Source organism: Lithobates pipiens, unplaced genomic scaffold (genome assembly GCF_037356315.1).
Source record: "Lithobates pipiens isolate NorthernLeopardFrog02 unplaced genomic scaffold, aLitPip1_a1.2 Scaffold_8, whole genome shotgun sequence".
Taxonomy (NCBI): domain Eukaryota; kingdom Metazoa; phylum Chordata; class Amphibia; order Anura; family Ranidae; genus Lithobates; species Lithobates pipiens.
In genome coordinates this window covers 387,531,160-387,549,200 of record NW_027507903.1, presented here as the reverse complement: position 1 = coordinate 387,549,200, position 18,041 = coordinate 387,531,160, and the positions used below count along the sequence as shown (strand labels likewise).

General features: G+C 44.7%; 1 protein-coding gene and 1 long non-coding RNA gene across 2 annotated transcripts in view; one reads left to right on the top strand and one right to left on the bottom strand.

Annotated features, from left to right (window-relative positions):
- UBE2B (ubiquitin conjugating enzyme E2 B) overlaps positions 1-11,108 on the bottom strand; it is a 156,148-nt gene extending 145,040 nt beyond the window's left edge. The window contains exon 1 of the mRNA XM_077473921.1: positions 10,922-11,108. Coding sequence (XP_077330047.1) covers positions 10,922-10,965 — 44 coding nt within the window. The 5' untranslated portion in view covers positions 10,966-11,108. The remainder of the gene's footprint in view (positions 1-10,921) is intronic.
- LOC143964213 (uncharacterized) lies at positions 10,222-16,769 on the top strand. The gene is made up of 3 exons (XR_013271096.1): positions 10,222-10,353; positions 15,869-15,991; positions 16,077-16,769. It is a non-coding gene; the product is annotated as an uncharacterized LOC143964213 (long non-coding RNA).
- The last annotated feature ends 1,272 nt before the right edge of the window (positions 16,770-18,041 follow it).

Here is an 18,041-nt window from a genome sequence, read left to right as displayed (position 1 = left end):
TTTGGTTTCTGTTATAAAATTTAGCAGATTAGTAATTTTTCTTCACACATTTTGGCCAAAATTTATACTACTACATATCTTTGGTAAAAATAAGTACAAATTGGTGGATATTATTTGGTCTTTGTGAAAATTATAGAGTCCATAAGCTATGGTGCCAATATCTGAAAATTGAGCACACCTGAAGGACTGACGGCCTATCTAATTTCTTGAGACCCTAAAAGCCAGAAAAGTACAAATACCCCCCCAAATGACCCCTTTTTGGAAAGAAGACATTCCAATGTATTTAGTAAGAGGCAGGATGAGTTTTTTGAAGTTGTCATTTATTCCTACAATTCTTTGCAAAATCAAGATTTCTCACACACAACATATGCATACCACAAATTACACCTCAAAACACATTCTATTACTCCTGAGTATGGTGATACCACATGTGAGACTTTTACACAGCCTGGCCACATACAGAGGCCCAACATGCAGGGAGCACCATCAGGCGTTCTTAGGCACCCAGGCCAATTCTCTCCTACATGTAAAAATCATAATTTATTTGCCAGAAAATTACATAGAACCCCAAAACATTTTATGTTTTTTTTTTAGCAAAGACCCTAGAGAATACAATGGTGGTCGTTGCAACTTTTTATCACGCACGGTATTTGCGCAGCAATTTTCCGAACACGTTTTTTTGGGGAAAAAGAAAAAAAAAAAAACACAGTAAAGTTAGCCCAATGTTTTTGCATAATGTGAAAGATGAAAGATGAAGTTACGCTGAGTAAAAAGATACCTAACATGTCACTCTTCAAAATTGCACACGCTCGTGGAATGGCACCAAACGTCGCTACTTAAAAATCCCCATAGGCGATACTTTAAATTTTTTTTACTGGTTACATGTTTTGAGTTACAGAGGAGGTCAGTTTTCATATGTGGGCGGGACTTACGTATGTTCGCTTCTGCATGTGAGCACATGGGGACAGGGGCGCTTTAAAAAAAATAAATGTATTGTTCATTTTACTTTATTTTAGTTTGACGTTTTTTTCCCCAAAAATCCATTTTTTGATCACTTTTATTCCTATTACAAGGGATGTAAACATCCCTTGTAATAGGAAAATGGCATGACAGGTCCTCTTTACAGTGAGATATGGGGTCAATAAGACCCCGTATCTCACCACTAGGCTGGGAAGCCTGAAATAAAAAATAAATAAAATAAAATGGCAGAGCATTGCAGAGTATTGGCAGGGAATTGAGGGGTTAATTTTCGGTCAGCAGCGATGTGGGGCACTGCAGATGCAGCCCACAGCGCTGCTGACACCGATCTCTTCCCCCTCCGCTGTACCGATCGGTAGAGAGAGGGGAGGGAGGAACGACGCCTGTTATGACGCCGGTTTGTTTACAAGTGATCGCTCCGGATGCTCTCGAGTGAGCGCCCCAGGGGGCGTACAAGAGCAGAATTCTGGGAGGAAGTTATATGACGGCCTCTCAGAGTTCAACAACTGCCCTGTAGCCGTCATTCGGCCGGTTGTTAAGTGGTTAATTACCAATGGTGTTTTTATTTTTTGCTGGCCAGAGAGTAAAATTGTACTATTCTGGAAAGTGACCTGGATTTTTTTTTTTCCCCCCACACATTATGATTGTTTATAACATTGAATTTCATTGCTATAAGAAAGCATTTTAATGAGTGAAATTGATTGGTTTTAATTAGCTGTGATTGGCAAGAGCTAATCACATGGCCAGATGTGCTGCGATTGGCCCTGTCTGTATCATGTGATCACTATGACCAATCCCAGCCAGTAACACAATTATATAATGGATGGATACAGCCGGTGACAGATCACGCTGCAGTGTTGCACCGTATGAGGTGCGATCCAAGAGGACCTCATATGACATATTCCCTGATAGAAGAAAGGCCCTTCCAGCAGTCATCTTACTATAGGCTTGGTTGGAACTGGTTAACCACTTCAGTCCTGGAAGATTTGGTTGCTCAATGACCAGACCATTTTTGAGATACGGCACTGTGTCGCTATAACTGACAATTACACGGGTGTGCCACGTTGTACACAAACAAAATTGATGTCCCCCCCACCCCACAAATAGAGTTTTCTTTTGGTGGGATTTGATCATCTCTGGTTTTTATATTTTTTGCGCTATAAATAAAAAAAAAAAAAAAAAAACACACAACAATTTTGAAAAATATTTTATACTTTTTGCTATAATAAATATCCAATTATTTCGTCAAAAATTTTTTTTTCCCCTCAGTTTAGGCCGATAGGTATTCTTCTACAGATTTTTGATAATAAAAAACGCAATAAGCGTATATTGGTTATTGATTGGTTTGCACAATTGTTATAGTGTCTACAAAATAGGGGAAAGATTTCTGGCATTTTTATTATTTATTTTATTAGTAATGGCGGTGGTCAGCGAGTCTTAAAATCGGGACTGCAACATTATGGTGGACAGATCAGACATTTCTGAGATCATTGGCATTTATACAGCGATCAGTGCTATACAGTTAACATGCACTCATTACAGTGTAAATGTCCCTGGCAGGGAAGGGGTTAACACTAGGGGGTGATCAAGGGGTTAGCTGTGTTACCTAGGGAGTGATTCTAACTGTGGGAGGCTGAGACTGCCTGGGTGAGGAGAGTGATCATTGTTCATACTTAGTATGAACAACAGATTGCTCTCCTCACCCCTGAGAGCACGGAGATCTGTTTACATTGACAGATCTCTGTTCTTTCTCTGTGTGGAGCGATCGCGGGTGCCCGGCGGTCACCGAAGTCAATGCACGCATGCCCCCTAGTGGTCACCGAAGTCAATGCATGCATGCCCCCTAGTGGTCAAAAGGGGAACCGACATACAGCTACGTCAGTTTGCTAAGGGGAGCCAACCTGCTGCACTATAACCGCGGTGGCTGGTCATGAAGGGGGTTACACAACCACTGCAATTTGTTTTTTTGTTTTTATTGTAAAAACAAAAAAAACAAAAAAAAAAAAAAAAAAAAAAAAAAAAAAAAAAAAGACTCCTTTACGCCGGAAAGTAGACACTCCATGATCACTTCTAGTTTACGCTACTGTAGCTCTGTTAAAAGTAAATTGCATCTGGTTGCTCATTCAGAGAACATTCAACAGGCGGTGAGAGCAGTCAATAGTCTATTAATATTTAGGTCATACACAGGCAGAAGGAAGTGTAGGTGGTAATGTATAGGTTACAGTGAAAATATTGGCATGAGGGAGTTAACCACTTGCCAACCGCCTCACGACGATATGCGTCGCTAACAGTTAGGAGCTTTTTATCTGCGAGTCTCGCTAGTGTACCACAAAATTTAGAGCCCAAAATGGCAAATCGAAGGTACACTAGTGAAGAGGCCTACACGTTTCTGAGCATGACAGATAGTGAAGAGGAGGTCACTCATCTGTCAGATTCAGGCTCAGAATACAATACACGTTGTTTTATGGTTTACAAGAGCACAGATAATCATGTAGAGCCGACAAACTGCCCTAACAACATAGGAAGCGCTGGCAAGATTGTGTGGGACTTAAAGGGGTACCACTTGTACATGGACAATTATTACACGAGCGTGCAACTTTAGTCACTTTTTTGATCATCAGATTGGAGCATGTGGCACCGTGCGACCTAATCGCCAGGGCTTTCCCCAGCAGCTTGTACATTCCCATCTTAGGCTGGGGGAAGAGAGCCTGCTTGAAGTGTAATAACTTGCACGATATGAAGTGTAGGTATAATAAGAATGTTTTTGTTCTTACCTCACGTCATGCAGACACGACAGTCCAAATGACTACAGCAACTGGTGTTGTGGAGAAACCCCTCTGTGGCCACAAATATAACCTTAACATGGGAGGGGTGGACCTCAACGACCACTTGTTGGCGCCGTACCTAGTTGCCCCTAAGGCCAGGCGCTGGTACAAGAAAGTGTCTATTTATTTCACTTGGCTTTGCCGAATGCTCATGTGCTATACAGAGCTTCAGGACGGACTGGATCCTTCCTTAAATTCCAGGAAGAGATCGTCAGAGCCATTCTGTTTCCAGACGGCGCTCCACCTCACTTTCCCCAACCAAATGAATAAGCCGGCTGCACGAGAGGCATTTTCCTTATGTCCTCCCGAGTACCCCTACCCAACGAACCCCCCAAAGATGATGTCGTGTCTGCAGCAAGCACGGATATAGGCGTGACACCAGTTATTGTCCCCCCTGTCCTGACAATCCTGATCTTTGCATTGGTGAATGTTTTGAACGCTACCATACACTAGTTGAGTATTAGCATAGGGTACAAGCACTGCACAGACTAGGCACACTTTCACAGGGTTTCCCAAGATGTCATCACATTTTGAGAGATCCAAACCTGGGACCGATTACAAAAAAAAAAAAAAAAAAAAAAGAAGAAGTTGGTTGTTTTATTGTTTGTTCTGTTCTATTTTTTACTGTATTATATTCTGAAATGTTTTATCATGTTTGCTTTTCAGGTATGCAATTTTTTTATACTTTACTGTGTTTTATTGTTAACCATTTTTTTGTTTTCAGGTACGTCATTCAGCTGCAGAGCGGATTTATTTATCTTGACAGCAACAGCGTTTGCTCCCACAATAAATAAAGCTGTGACTGCAACACTGTAGGAGGCAATTTCACCACCACAGTTAAAAAAAAAAAAAAAAAAACCCTGCCCCCACCCCATGCTTAAATTTTAAATCATGTCATGTTTGGTATCCATGTACTCCGCCTAAGATCATGTTTTTTATTTCACGAGAGATAGAGATATAGAGATGTGTTTGGGAGTTCAAAGTAATTTTCTTGCAAAAAATAATAAAAAAAAAAAGGGTCAGAAAGGGCTTCGTCTTCAAGTGGGTAGAAGACTGGGTGATGCGCAATATAAGCTTCTAAATATTGTGCATAAAATGCCAGGACAGTTCAAACCCCCCCCCAAATTACCCCATTTTGGAAAGTAGACACCCCAAGCTATTTGCTGAGAGGCATGTCGAGTCCATGGAATATTTTATATTGTGACACAAGTTGTGGGAAAAAGACCATTTGTTTTTGCACAAAGTTTTCACTGAATGATATATTGCTCAAACATGCCATGTGCATATGTGAAATTACACCCCAAAATACATTCTATTGCTTCTCCCAAGCACGTGGATACCACGTGCGAGACTTTTTGGGAGCCTAGCCGCATACGGGACCCCACGAAAACCACTAGCCGCGTACGGGCCCCCGAAAACCAAGCACAACCTTCAGGCTTTCTAATGCCCCGTACACACGATCGGAATTCTCGTCGGAAGAAGCTCTGATGGCTTTCCCAATGGAATTCCGCTCAAGCTGTCGTGCCTACACACGGTCACACCAAATTCTGATTGTTTAGATAGCAGTGACATACAACGGGACTAGAAAGAGGAAGTTCAATAGCCAGTAGCCAATAGCTTCCATCTCCTAGTTGAATCTGAGCATGCGTGAGTTTTGGCGTGTCGGAATTGTATACACACGATCGGAAGTTTTTCCGTCGGAAAAATTGAGATCATGCTATCAATTCTTGGCTGGCAGGAATTCGGTCGCATTTTCCGATGAAAAGCTCTCAGCGGTCTTTTTCTGGGCATAATTCCAATTGTGTGTACGTGGCATTAGAATGTAAATTTTTGATTTCACTCCTCACTGCCTATCAGTTTGAGGCCATGGAATTCCCAGATGGCACAACCCCCCCCCCCCCCCCAAATTACCCCATTTTGGTAAGTAGACACCCCAAGCTATTTGCTGAGAGGTATGGTGAGTATTTTGCAGACCTTGCTTTTTGTCACAAGGTTTTTAAAATCTTCATTTTAAAAAACAAACGAGAGCTGCAAAATACTCACCATGCTGCCAGAGCTGCAAAATACTCAACATCTCAGCAAATAGCTTGGGGTGTCTACTTTCCAAAATGGGATCATTTGGGGGGGGGGTTTGTGCCATCTGGGCATTTTATGGCCTTCAAAACTATGTAGTGAGGAGTGAAATCAAAAATTTACACCCTTAGAAATCATGAAGACGGTGATTGGTTTTCGGGGCCCCGTACACGGCTAGGCTCCCAAAAAGTCCCACACATGTGGTACTCCCGTACTCAGAAGCAGCAAAATGTACTTTGGGGTGCAATTCCACATATAACTATGGCATGTGTGAGCAATATATCATTTAGTGACAACTTTTTGAATAATGCCAATCATGTGGGACAAAAAAATTAAATAGTCAATGGGCTCAACATACCTCTTAGCAATTCCTTGGGGTGTCTACTTTCCAAAATTGGGTCATGGGGGGGGGGGGGGGGATAGGCAGTCAAACTAAAAGCTGTGTAACTTCCAGGAAATGTACCCTAGTTTGTAGACGCTATAACTTTTGCGCAAACCAGTAAATATACGCTTATTGACATTTTTTTGTTTAACCAAAGACATGTGGCTGAATACATTTTGCCCTAAATGTATGACTAAAATGGAGTTCATTGGATTTTTTTTTATAACAAATAGTAGAAAAAAAACGATTTTTCTTCAAAATGTTCAGTCTTTTTCCCCATTTATATTGCAAAAAATAAAAATCAGAGGCAATCAAATACCATCAAAAGAAAGCTCTATTTGTGGGAAAAAAAAGAAGGATGCAAATGTATTTTGGGTACAGCATTGCATGACCACGCAATTAGCAGTTAAATTGATGCAGTGCCAAATTGTAAAAAGTGGGCTGGTCAGGAAGGGGGTAAAACCTCCCCGGGGCTGAAGTGGTTAAAGAGGACCTTCACCCTAAAGTTCATATCACGTTACCCTGCATACACCCCCATACCTCTTACATTTTTATTTAAAGAGGAAGTAAACCCTGATGAGTTTACTTCCTCTTTTTTTCCCTGCAAAGGTAAAGCATAATGGACTACTATGCATCGCATAGTAGCCCATTATGTGTCACTTACCTGACACAGGAGCCAGCGAAGTCACGCTGTCCCCTGTAGTCCGCCGCATCCATCTTGCTGGTGGCGTCTCGCAGCTCCGCCGCTGTCATTCACTCCCGCACATGTGCACAGGAGTCGACAAATGCGGCAGCTCCATTTTTGGAACTGCCGCGTTCAGTGCGCCTGCGCGCCGCTGTCTACGGCGCATGCGCCGTAGACAGCGGTGCCCGTTTTCGGGCAAATATCTCCTAAACCATATAGGTTTAGGAGATATTGCTTGGACCTACAGGTAAGCCTTAATCTAGGCTTACCTGTAGGTCAAAGTGGTTTGTAAGGGTTTACAACCACTTTAAAATGGTAGTAAACTCTGCACTACCACTTGTACCTACAGGTAAGCCTTTAAAGAGGAAGTAAACCCTGATGAGTTTACTTCCTCTTTCATTCCCTGCAAAGGCAAAGCATAATGGACTACTATGCATCGGATAGTAGTCCATTATGTGTCACTTACCTGACACAGGAGCCAGCGAAGTCGCCGCTGTCCCCTGTAGTCCGCCGCATCCATCTTCTTGGTGGGGTCTCGCAGCTCCGCTGCTGTCATTTGGCGAAGCCGCGATGACGTCACTCCTGCGCATGCGCACGGGAGCCGACACGCGCAGCAGCTCCGTCGTTGAGAATGCCGCGCTCAGTGCGCCTGCGTGCCGCTGTCTACGGCGCATGCGCCGTAGACAGCGGTGCCTGTTTTCGGGCAAATATCTCCTAAACCATATAGGTTTAGGAGATATTTCTTGGACCTACAGGTAAGCCTTAATCTAGGCTTACCTGTAGGTCAAAGTGGTTTGTAAGGGTTTCCTGTAGGTACTGTGAATATCTCTTAAACTTGCACAGTTTAGGAGAGAATCAGAGTGCATGCAGCCAATGGCACCTTCAGACCCTGTGCCGGAAACTGCGGCTCCCATGCCCACGCGTACCATAATCACATCTCCAGCCAATCACAAAGCCGGAGCTCACAAACCTGGAAAACAGACAGGGTGAACATGTAAGCCCTCTCAGTGGTGACTTTACAGCATTGGAGGGCTTTGTTCCAAGGCATTTCAAAATGTGCTAATACTAGCACATTATGCCATTGCCTTGCAGGGGTGTTTTTTTTTTGAACATCGGCGGTTTAATACCGCTTTAACATAATTTGTCAAACTTAGGTGAGAATTATGTTTTTTCCCCCTGTGCATGTGTGCTGAAAGGCTTTGGGTTCCGAGTAAGCCCTCTAGCATAGTTGAGCAAGTGCTGGGTTTCCTGACCGTCTGTACACTCGCACAAAGACAGCTATTAGGGAAGCCCCAACACTCCTGCTTTCTTTGCGCATGTGCAGGAAACCATTTGTTGCTACGTGGTTAGCACTTCCACCTAGCAGCACTAGAGAGATATAGAGATATATAGATAGATAGATATATACATCCATATACATATACACACACAGCGTTACAGAAGTAGCTGAAATAAAGAATAAATAAATTTTATGTGGCTAGATGTGCTGAAGGGCTCTGCTAGGACGCGAAGGCCAAGCAGAGACTTTCTGCACATAGCAATAATGATGGCAATGGAGGGAGGAACTACTTTAGATAAGGACTAAACGTCCACTTTAATGTGCAGGGGAAGGAGTTAATATTCAGAACGCAGAGAGAATCTGTACTGGAGAAGAGGGGGTGAAAGGGTTAAAAAATAAAAAACACACAACACATTACTCAATTACAATGTCTCACTGTGGATTATCTGCTGCTGCCGATTCCTTTATTCACAAAATTATATACAATATATTATATATAATAAATAATATTGATAAATATTCACTTCCTCTCCTTCCTTGGTTGTAAGGGGGGGGGGGGGGGGGGATTTCAAATGTAAACAATATGGTGTGTTTACATTTGTGATCGATCATCATAGCTATCACATAGTACAGAGCCGTTTGAATTCAGGATGCACCAAGAGTTTTTGGTGCCGAAACCGATATCGAAAATTAAAAATACACTAGGCCGAAAACCAAAACAGAATGTGACCGGTTTTAAAAATATTTTTATACAGGAGATGGTCAGAAACTGGGAATATGGTACAGGAGATGGTCAGAGGACAGGGACATGGTACAGGAGATCAGTGCAGCCTTACCAGTACCCATCAGGTGCAGCCAGCCTGTGTCTCCAGTGCAGCCAGTGTCCCCCATGGCCTGACAGCCTGTGCAGGGGAAGAGAGAGGAGAGCCGCCGCCTGGTTGATTAGAGCGTCAGGAACATCACAGCTTTCATTTCAATAGCTGTGTGTTCCCCGCCACGCGCCATCATATACAGCCCCTCTTTATCCGGGCACTTTGATAGACAGATGACCCGCCCAATCCTGGGGTGGGGGAATCTGTCTATTAAAGTTCCCTGGACAAGGGGGAGGGGTTGTGACGGCACGCAGCAGTGAACACACAGCTATTGAAATGAAAGCTGTGATTTTCCCGACGTTATAGGAAACCCCCGTGTGGAAAGAAAAAAAAAAGCACTTCTGTAAGTAAAGGATCCCGAGGGATGTCACCCGTAGAAAGTTAAGGTTCCTCTGCTCCTGTCTCTGCAACCAGCTGTGATTACATCCACGCTGTGATGGAAGAATGACCATAGGGTGGAGGAAACCAGAATGTGGCTTGGTGCACAGATGGCTGGATGGCATCAAGAGATGACGTCACCGGAGTACAACGCATTTCCGAGCATGCGCAATGCGTATGTTGAGGCAGCCGCACTCCTTTCTCCAGCACATGTTCGGAAACACATTGCACTCCAGCGACGCCATCTCTTCACACCACCCAGCCTCGTTCCATTTTCCTCCACTGTACAGTCGTTCTTCCATCATATTGGTGACCAGTGGGGATTTCGGTGCAAAGACAGGACTGGGGGAACCTTGACTTTCTACCGATGACATTCCTCTGGATCCTTTACTTACAGAAATGCCTTTTTATCTTTGCACACGCGAGTTGCCATTTGTATGAATCCATTAAATAATTTTTACTCCTACATTTAGAGGAGCTAATCTGGAATCCGGCTTCTATTCCCACATGGTGGCAGGCCTTGGTGTATGGACTTTTATTACATTTTATGGACTCTCTATGGATATATATCAATTGGGTTGCAGTAGAATTCTAAGCCTTTGCACCCTTTACCTGTATAAACCAATAATAAGGCTTACCTATAGGTAGTGTAAATATCTCCTAAACGTGCACAGTTTAGGAGTTATTTACTGTACAACGCAGCCAGTGCCATCACTGGCGCATGAGCTCTGAAGGAACGGCCACTCATGCCATTTGTGCAGAGCCCTGTGCTGTGACTGGTGGCTCCTGCGCACATCCTCCGTAAACCCAAAAGCAAGTCAGGTGAAGATGGAAGCAGCCTCCAGCTTTGACATCTCAGCACAGGAGGGCTTTGTTTTATGGTAAGTTTAACACAATGTGCTAGTAGGATTATGGTTTTAACATCCAGCGGTTTACAACCACTTTTATGGGTCCCCGACATAGATGACAAAACTCTTCAAAACTGTCGCAAGACTCTCTTGAAGGTTGTTTAGAAGGAACTGTACTGCCAAGAAGTGTCACAAAAGCTTTACAGAAACCTCCCCTTGTTGTGTCCCACTGCAGAAATGGATTTTACAAAATGTATGAAAACAATACTTTATTATAGCACAGACACTGTGAATTCAACTCCATTAATCTCATACATTGAGCCTGAATAAGCCAAACTGGTGGGACTCTTATGACCTATATAATAGAAAGGCAGACACCCCCCGGTAAGCCCATGTGAGCAGCCCCATCAGGCAGCCGTAGGCTCTATAGTGTAGTGTGAATGGTGGCAGAGGACAGATGGTGCTATGAACTCCGACATGAATACTAATCGGTACTAGAAGTCGACAATCACCCATGACGGTGTTTACGTGCTGGGGAGCTCATGTCACCGTGAAAGTTTCCTGATGTCCTATAGAGGTGAATAAGCTGGAGGTCACTCACCTCTTGAAGTCCCTCATAAGCCTTCTCCTAGCCGGAGTGGACATGGCCCTGGTTCAAGGCGGACGGAGAAAGGGACAAGGGCGACGGGCTAAGGCAGTTGTCGGGAGCCAAGGCCCGGCTGCCGCTTCTCGCTTTGCAGCCTTGGCACAAACAAGCTGCGATGACGTTTCACAGCGCCCCAAAAAGGGCAGAACAGAACGTTCCACCGGATCCAACCATTCGTCCCCAAACATAGGGGTGAACGCATCCGCACACTCACATCAGAAGTCACTCAGATCATTCCCGTAGCGACAGTGCAATGTTATTGGAGCAAACTATGTATTTTAGCAACATATATTGCTGTTGAACCCACGAAAATAATCACACCCAAACTACGGCTGTCTTAGGAATGGAATATTCCAAGAGTGACAACCGAAAAGTTCCTGGAGAAAGATTGCGTCAGATCATGTGATCTGTGATTTTCTTCAGTCTGTCTATAGAGCGTGTTTGGTGTGTGTCAGTGCTTAATATAAGTGGATACCTGGCAATGCTTGCATCATATAATCTCCATTATTCATAAGTCCTGTTATTAAAGGCCGGTGCAGCCAGTAAGAAAAGTATGGCATGTTAAAGAGGAACTGCAGTCTGCTCACATAGTTTGTAATAAAAACATCTTTGCCATTCTGAAGTGTCCCTACTACCACTTTTCGTATTATTTTATATATCGAGGTAAGCAACCCCCGACACAGGTGCCACAAGTGTCATGTGAGCCTCTTTTGCCAGCACTCGACTTACTCCCCATCAGAATTCCCCCCCACATCGCACCTGCACTGAGGGGGAGGCACTGTGCCCCCCACACATTGTAAAAGATGGGAAACATTGTTTCTCTAACTTTACTGTAGCTGTAAACGTCAGCTCTTGGGGAAGAGATTGGGTGCAGTTCTGCTAAGGGGGTGACCCCTGTTTTTAGGAGAAGGATTGTAATTGGCCACTGCTAAAGCCAATCACAGGCCTGCTAGCCCTGCCCCACCATCTGGAGGAAGATGACTCATTTGATTGTCACTACCAACCTCAGAAAGAAGGGATTTTGCTGTGATTGAGAAAACCACAATCAGGTGACAGTTTGTGGAATTACTTTTGAGCTTCTGGGAACTTTGTTGAAATATATATACTGTGGTAGAGTAGGGATGAGCTGGATGTTCGACTCAACCACCAACGGTTCGCCCATTTGGTGAAACCAGAACATTATGGGCCGTTCATGCCAAATTCGAGTGGGCCATAATGCACTGCGCCATCACAGTGCATTGCTGGCTGATTGGCAAAGTATTCACTATGACCCGCATGCTTGGCCAATCACAGCGCCATCTGTCTAGCGAGCCGTAATTGGCCATAGGCAGGATACCTGTAGCCAATTCGGGCTCTAGGGGGTTTAGTACACATCCCACACTATATAAGGCCGTCTGCGCGGCAGCCTTGTGTAGTGTGTTGCAGCTCATAGAAATAGATGGAGAGACTGTGTTTATTTCCTCTGAAGCTATTGCAATTACAGTCTGTGTATTGTGTTCCCTGCACAGTGTACACCTGAAGCTGCCCTAGTTGCTCGTGTTGTTCTGGTCCTATACCACAGGCAGCTGCAGCAGTTATAGTCGTTGTATTGTGCCCCCTGCACAGTGTACACCTGAAGCTACCCCAATTGCTCCTGTTGTTCTGGTCCTATACCACAGGCATCTGCAGCAGTTACAGTCAGTGTATTGTGCCACCTGCACAGTGTACACCTGAAGCTGCCCCAATTGCTCGTGTTGTTCTGGTCCTATACCACAGGCAGCTGCAGCAGTTACAGTCGGTGTATTATGCCCCCTGCACAGTGTACACCTGAAGCTACCCCAATTGCTTGTGTTGTTCTGGTCCTATACCACAGGCAGCTGCAGCAGTTACAGTCGGTGTATTGTGCCATCCTCACAGTGTACACCTGAAGCTACCCCAATTGCTCGTGTTGTTCTGGTCCTATAACACAGGCAGCTGCAGCAGTTACAGTCGGTCTATTGTGCCACCTGCACAGTGTACACCTGAAGCTACCCCAATTGCTCGTGATGTTCTGGTCCAATACCACAGGCAGCTGCAGCAGTTACAGTCAGTGTATTGTGCCACCTGCACAGTGTACACCTGAAGCTACCCCAATTGCTGGTGTTGTTCTGGTCCTATACCACAGGTAGCTGTAGCAGTTACAGTTGGTGTATTGTGTCACCTGCACAGTGTACACCTGAAGCTACCCCAAGAAGGACAGCAATCTGGCAGTCATGTTCCACCAGATGCAGCATACTGCCAGGTTTGCTCCAGTGATGAGGAGGGAGGGGATGATGAGGTCACTGACTCCACGTGGGTGCCTGATAGGAGAAGGGAGGGGAGGCACATCTCCAACAAGGCAGGATGACCTCCAGGGGCCAGCCTAAGGGCAGCACACAGACTGAATCACACCGCAGAGCTCCGCCTGTGCAGGGCGCTGCCTCTGTGCGTTATTCCAAAAGTTCTTTGGTGTGGGCTTTTTTTGAGACAAGTGTATCAGATCGCACCACTGCTATTTGCAACATATGTCTCAAGCGTATCTCGCGTGGCAAAAACATCAGCCGCTTGGGCACTACATGCTTGACCAGACATGTTGACCTGCCATGCAGTTCGTTGGCAAGCGTACCTTAAAGACCCACATGAAAATACAAAGCAGACCTCTCCTTGCTCCTCATCAGCTGGGATCTCCAACCCCACTATACCTTCAGTCATCTCTGAAACCTGCACTGAGAGGAATGAAGGTGTAGAATCAGGTGTGTCACAGCCAAGTACTTGCGGGCACTCTGCTAGCAGTACACCGGCGTCCGATTGTACCAGGCAAATTTCCCTGCCCCAACTGCTGGACCGTCAAAAGAAGTTCACTCCCAGCCATCCACATGCCCAGAGGTTGAATGCTAGCTTGGCTAAATTGCTAGCACTTCAACTGCTGCCTTTTCAGTTGGTAGACTTGGCCCCCTTCCGTGAATTTGTGCAATGTACAGTTCCTCAGTGGCAGGTTCCCAAACGCCACTTTTTCGCACGGAAGGCGATTCCGGCTCTTTACTGGCATGTGGAAGGCAATGTCCATGCCTCGCTGGACAGGGCGGTCAGCGGTAAAGTGCATATTAAAGCTGCCTCATGGTCGAGCAGGCATGGACAGGGACATTAGCTATCTTTCACGGCACATTGGGTGAGTCTTCTGGCAGCTGGGAAGGATGCAAGACACGGTGCAGTATTGTTGGAGGTTGTTCTGCCACCACGCCTCCAAAAGGCTGCTACTGGTTGTGACACACCTCTCTCATCCACCCCCTCCTCTTCTTCTTCCTACATGGCCTCTTCCTGTTCTTTGTCCTCGGAACCAGCGGTGCATTCAAGGCATTCAAGGTGCTACGCAAGTACACAGGAAAAAAGATGCCATGCCGTACTTGCGCTGGTGTGCTTGGGGGACAGGAGCCATATTCTGTCAGCTCTGCAGGGGCAGGCTGAGAGGTGGTTGACACCACACCAGCTTAAGCCAGGAATGGTGGTTTGTGACAATGGCACCAACCTCCTCTCCACCCTCCGACAGGGACAACTGACCCATGTGCCTTGTCTGGCTCACATCCTTAACTTGGTGGTGCAGCGGTTATTGGGCAGGTTCCTGGGCTTACAGGATGTCCTGAAGCAGGCCAGGAAAGTCTGTGTGCATTTCTGCCAGTCATATAATGCCAGTGCTCGGCTGGCTGACCTCCAAAAGGAATTTAACCTGCCCAAGAACCGCCTAATCTGTGACATGCTCACCAGGTGGAACTCAACGTTGGCCATGCTGCAGAGGCTGCACATGCAGCAGAGAGCCATCAATGGGCATAAATCTAGATTCAGTATAGTCGGCTCATGTCACCAAAGTTAAAATCTTACCTTCGTTCTAACGTTCGTCGCTTCCGTTCCTCCTTCCTCTGAACACAGAACGTAGTTACGACACACACGTGTTTAAGCTTTATATACACTGCACATGCGTGAAACTCCGCCCGCCCCTGACGTTCTTTCTAGAATATCCCCCCCCCCCCCTCCATCTGTTTCATCGCAGTGGGAGAGGAATATGGCGGATACACACCAGGTGCATAATTCCAGTAACGAGGAGGAGGAAAGCCCGGAACCAGGAACGTCCCGATCCCGGAGGAGATTTAAGGCCACAAATATGTCCTTGGCTGAGATGTTGACGGGAATTATGGTCCATACCCAAACCCAAATCTGAGAAAGGTCAAGATTATGACTAAAGTTATGAAGAGTCTGTACAGGAATTTTGGGGTACGACGATCCAAGGATCGATTGAGGAAACGCTGGTCGGACCTCAAATTAAGGGAGCGCGATCAGTATAGAAAGATCAAGAAAGTTCTTTGAAAAAGTATTTGTCGTGTGTTCCTATTCTTATTAATATTGCATGCTGCGCCATGTGTTTTTCTTTATGGTGTTGTACATTTAAAAATGGCTACTTTCATGTTCATACGCACAGTAAGCGGTCATAGTAAACATCGTTCATTTCCTAAATAAATACGCTGTTTTCCCAGATACCTGATTAAATACATTTGTTCATGTTATTTTTGAATTTAATAAAAGAGGTTTAGGACATTGTTGTCTAGATGTATTTGAACCTAGAAGGAACAGCTAGATTCAGTGTAATGTATGACAGTCAGCAGCTGTCTACACATCTGGACTCAGGTGCACTAGTGTGGGACGCCAGAACAAACTTTTTAGGGTGTCAAACACAGGTACTCCATTGGATACTTGGGGACCCAAAAAAGGTAAGTATTCCAGCTTTAGTAGGTCTTCAGCTTGTAATTCTGACCAAACAGACAATTGTACCCCACTTCCAAGCAATGTTTATTATTCATATTTGTTGCCTCAAATATCTGTGTGCTAAGTATACCTTTTGTTTCATTCTCATAGGGGAGCAAAGAATCGGGAGATATGAGGTCACCAGGGACCCCTCACCTCCTGAACAAGGGGAACAGAGGTCACAACCAGAGGATGTAGAGGAAGGAGAGGTGCTCGATATTAAGACCACAACAGGTGAGTGTCTGACACCCCAGCTTCAGGTAATAAGAGATGTGTTCTTGCATATTTATAATACATGGTGTGTTTTTTTGATTTTTAGGTGATGTACAGGTTGTGGAAGAACAATCAGATAATTTCACCAGTGACAGTGCCCAAAGGCTAATCCGGGACATCATGTGGTGCAGTCAGGATTTACATATTATCAAACAGAAAACTATGGATATTGAAGTAAAACTTAAGAACACGATTGATGTCCTAGGAAGAATTACATTTTCCAAAAAATTGGCACTATTTTGTGTTTTTTTCAAAAAGTTTTACATTTAAAAAAAGCCTAATTTTGAAGATGCACACAGTATGTCACCATGTGCTCTCTGCCATCAGGGGATATCAATGTACGCGTTTTGTGCCTGCAACCCCTTCCTCAAAACTCAAGTAGGTGAGAGGAAGGTGTTGCACCCCCAAAACACGTCCATTTCTCCCCCATGATGGGAGATAGCACATGTTAACATTAGGCATGGGATCAGAATGCAAATCCCCAGTTTGACTCCCAATTTGTGTGCATCTTCAAAATTAGGCTTTTACAGGGGTGACTTCACCCCATCTGTTGAAGGCAAGATCCACACATTTTGGACAATATAATGTGTGATCTTCCCTTTTAAGTTTTTCAATGTTGAACTTTGTAAGTTCCAGAGTTGTGAATGTTCTGTTTTGAAACATGGTTGTTTATGTATCCTTAAAACAAAAAAATATGTAGCTAACTCAAAATTTTATATTTTTTTACAAAAAAATGTTTTACAACGCACATGTGAATGTGTACGGAGTAAAATAATTTTTACTCAACAATGTGTGGCTTCTTCTTTCAATGATCAATACCATTGTTTGTGTTTAAATTGGTGTTTACAGTGTCAATGGGTTTAGATAATAATGTGCAAACCACTTGGTACTGCAAGTGTACTAGGAGACAGAAAAAAGAAACACAAGCAGGAATTCAAAAATCCAGATTTTTCCAGCTTTAAATGTAAAATGTATTCAAACATGTGAGGACAAAGCAATGGCCCCCCTCCCCGAAAAATATTGTACATCATTTTGGCGCACTTCACGGGCACTTTGGGGGGGCTAGCCAGGACGGGCCACTTCCAGGGACGTCATTGATTGCTGAAGTCCGGCGTCAGGCCCAACTGTGACCACATAATTTGGGTTGTTTCTTTTCATAAAGTTATGCAGCATGCAACAAGATAAAATGATGGTATTAAGTTTGTATTCCGCCATATTAATGGCCATTTGAAACAGGCGGAACCGGCTGGCCAGAATCCCAAACGCGTTCTCCACAATTCTTCTGGCTCTGGCCAGCCGGTAATTAAAAACCCTCTTCTCAGGGGTGAGGGTCCTCTGGGGGAATGGCCTCATGACATGGTTTCCCAGACCAAAAGCCTCATCTGCTACGAAGACAAATGGCAGTCCTTCAACGTTTTCCTCCGGGGGTGGCAATCCCAAGCCACCACTCTCGAGACGTGGGTAAAACTCGGTCCGGGTAAATACTCCTCCATCCGACATCCGGCCATTCCCCCCCACGTCCACATATATAAACTCATATGTCGCCGACACCACCGCCATCAACACGATACTATGAAACCCCTTATAGTTAAAATAGTATGACCCCTGAATGGGGTGGTGGGATGATGCGGATGTGCTTCCCATTGATTGCCCCTCTGCAGTTAAGAAAAATCCCACCGCTGGGCAAACTGGGAGGCCACAGTCTGCCATTCCTGTGGCGTTGAAGGAAACTGTGGAGTCAAACAAAAAAATTTAATTAGTAATTTTGCACAAAAACATTACAAGCAGATTATACACAAACATTGTGGCCAACATCAGTATAACATTTCTTGTAAATAGTATTTAAAGGCTAAAATATAAGGTCCACTTATCAGATTCATCACCCCCTCTGATGGCCCCTTTTTTAGGGGAGAGGGGTATGTTTTGGACAGATAACCACCCTCTCCACTACATAATGGAGTAATAACAAAGTAATGTGTGTTACTTTGGCCAGCCCCTCCTTAATTACATA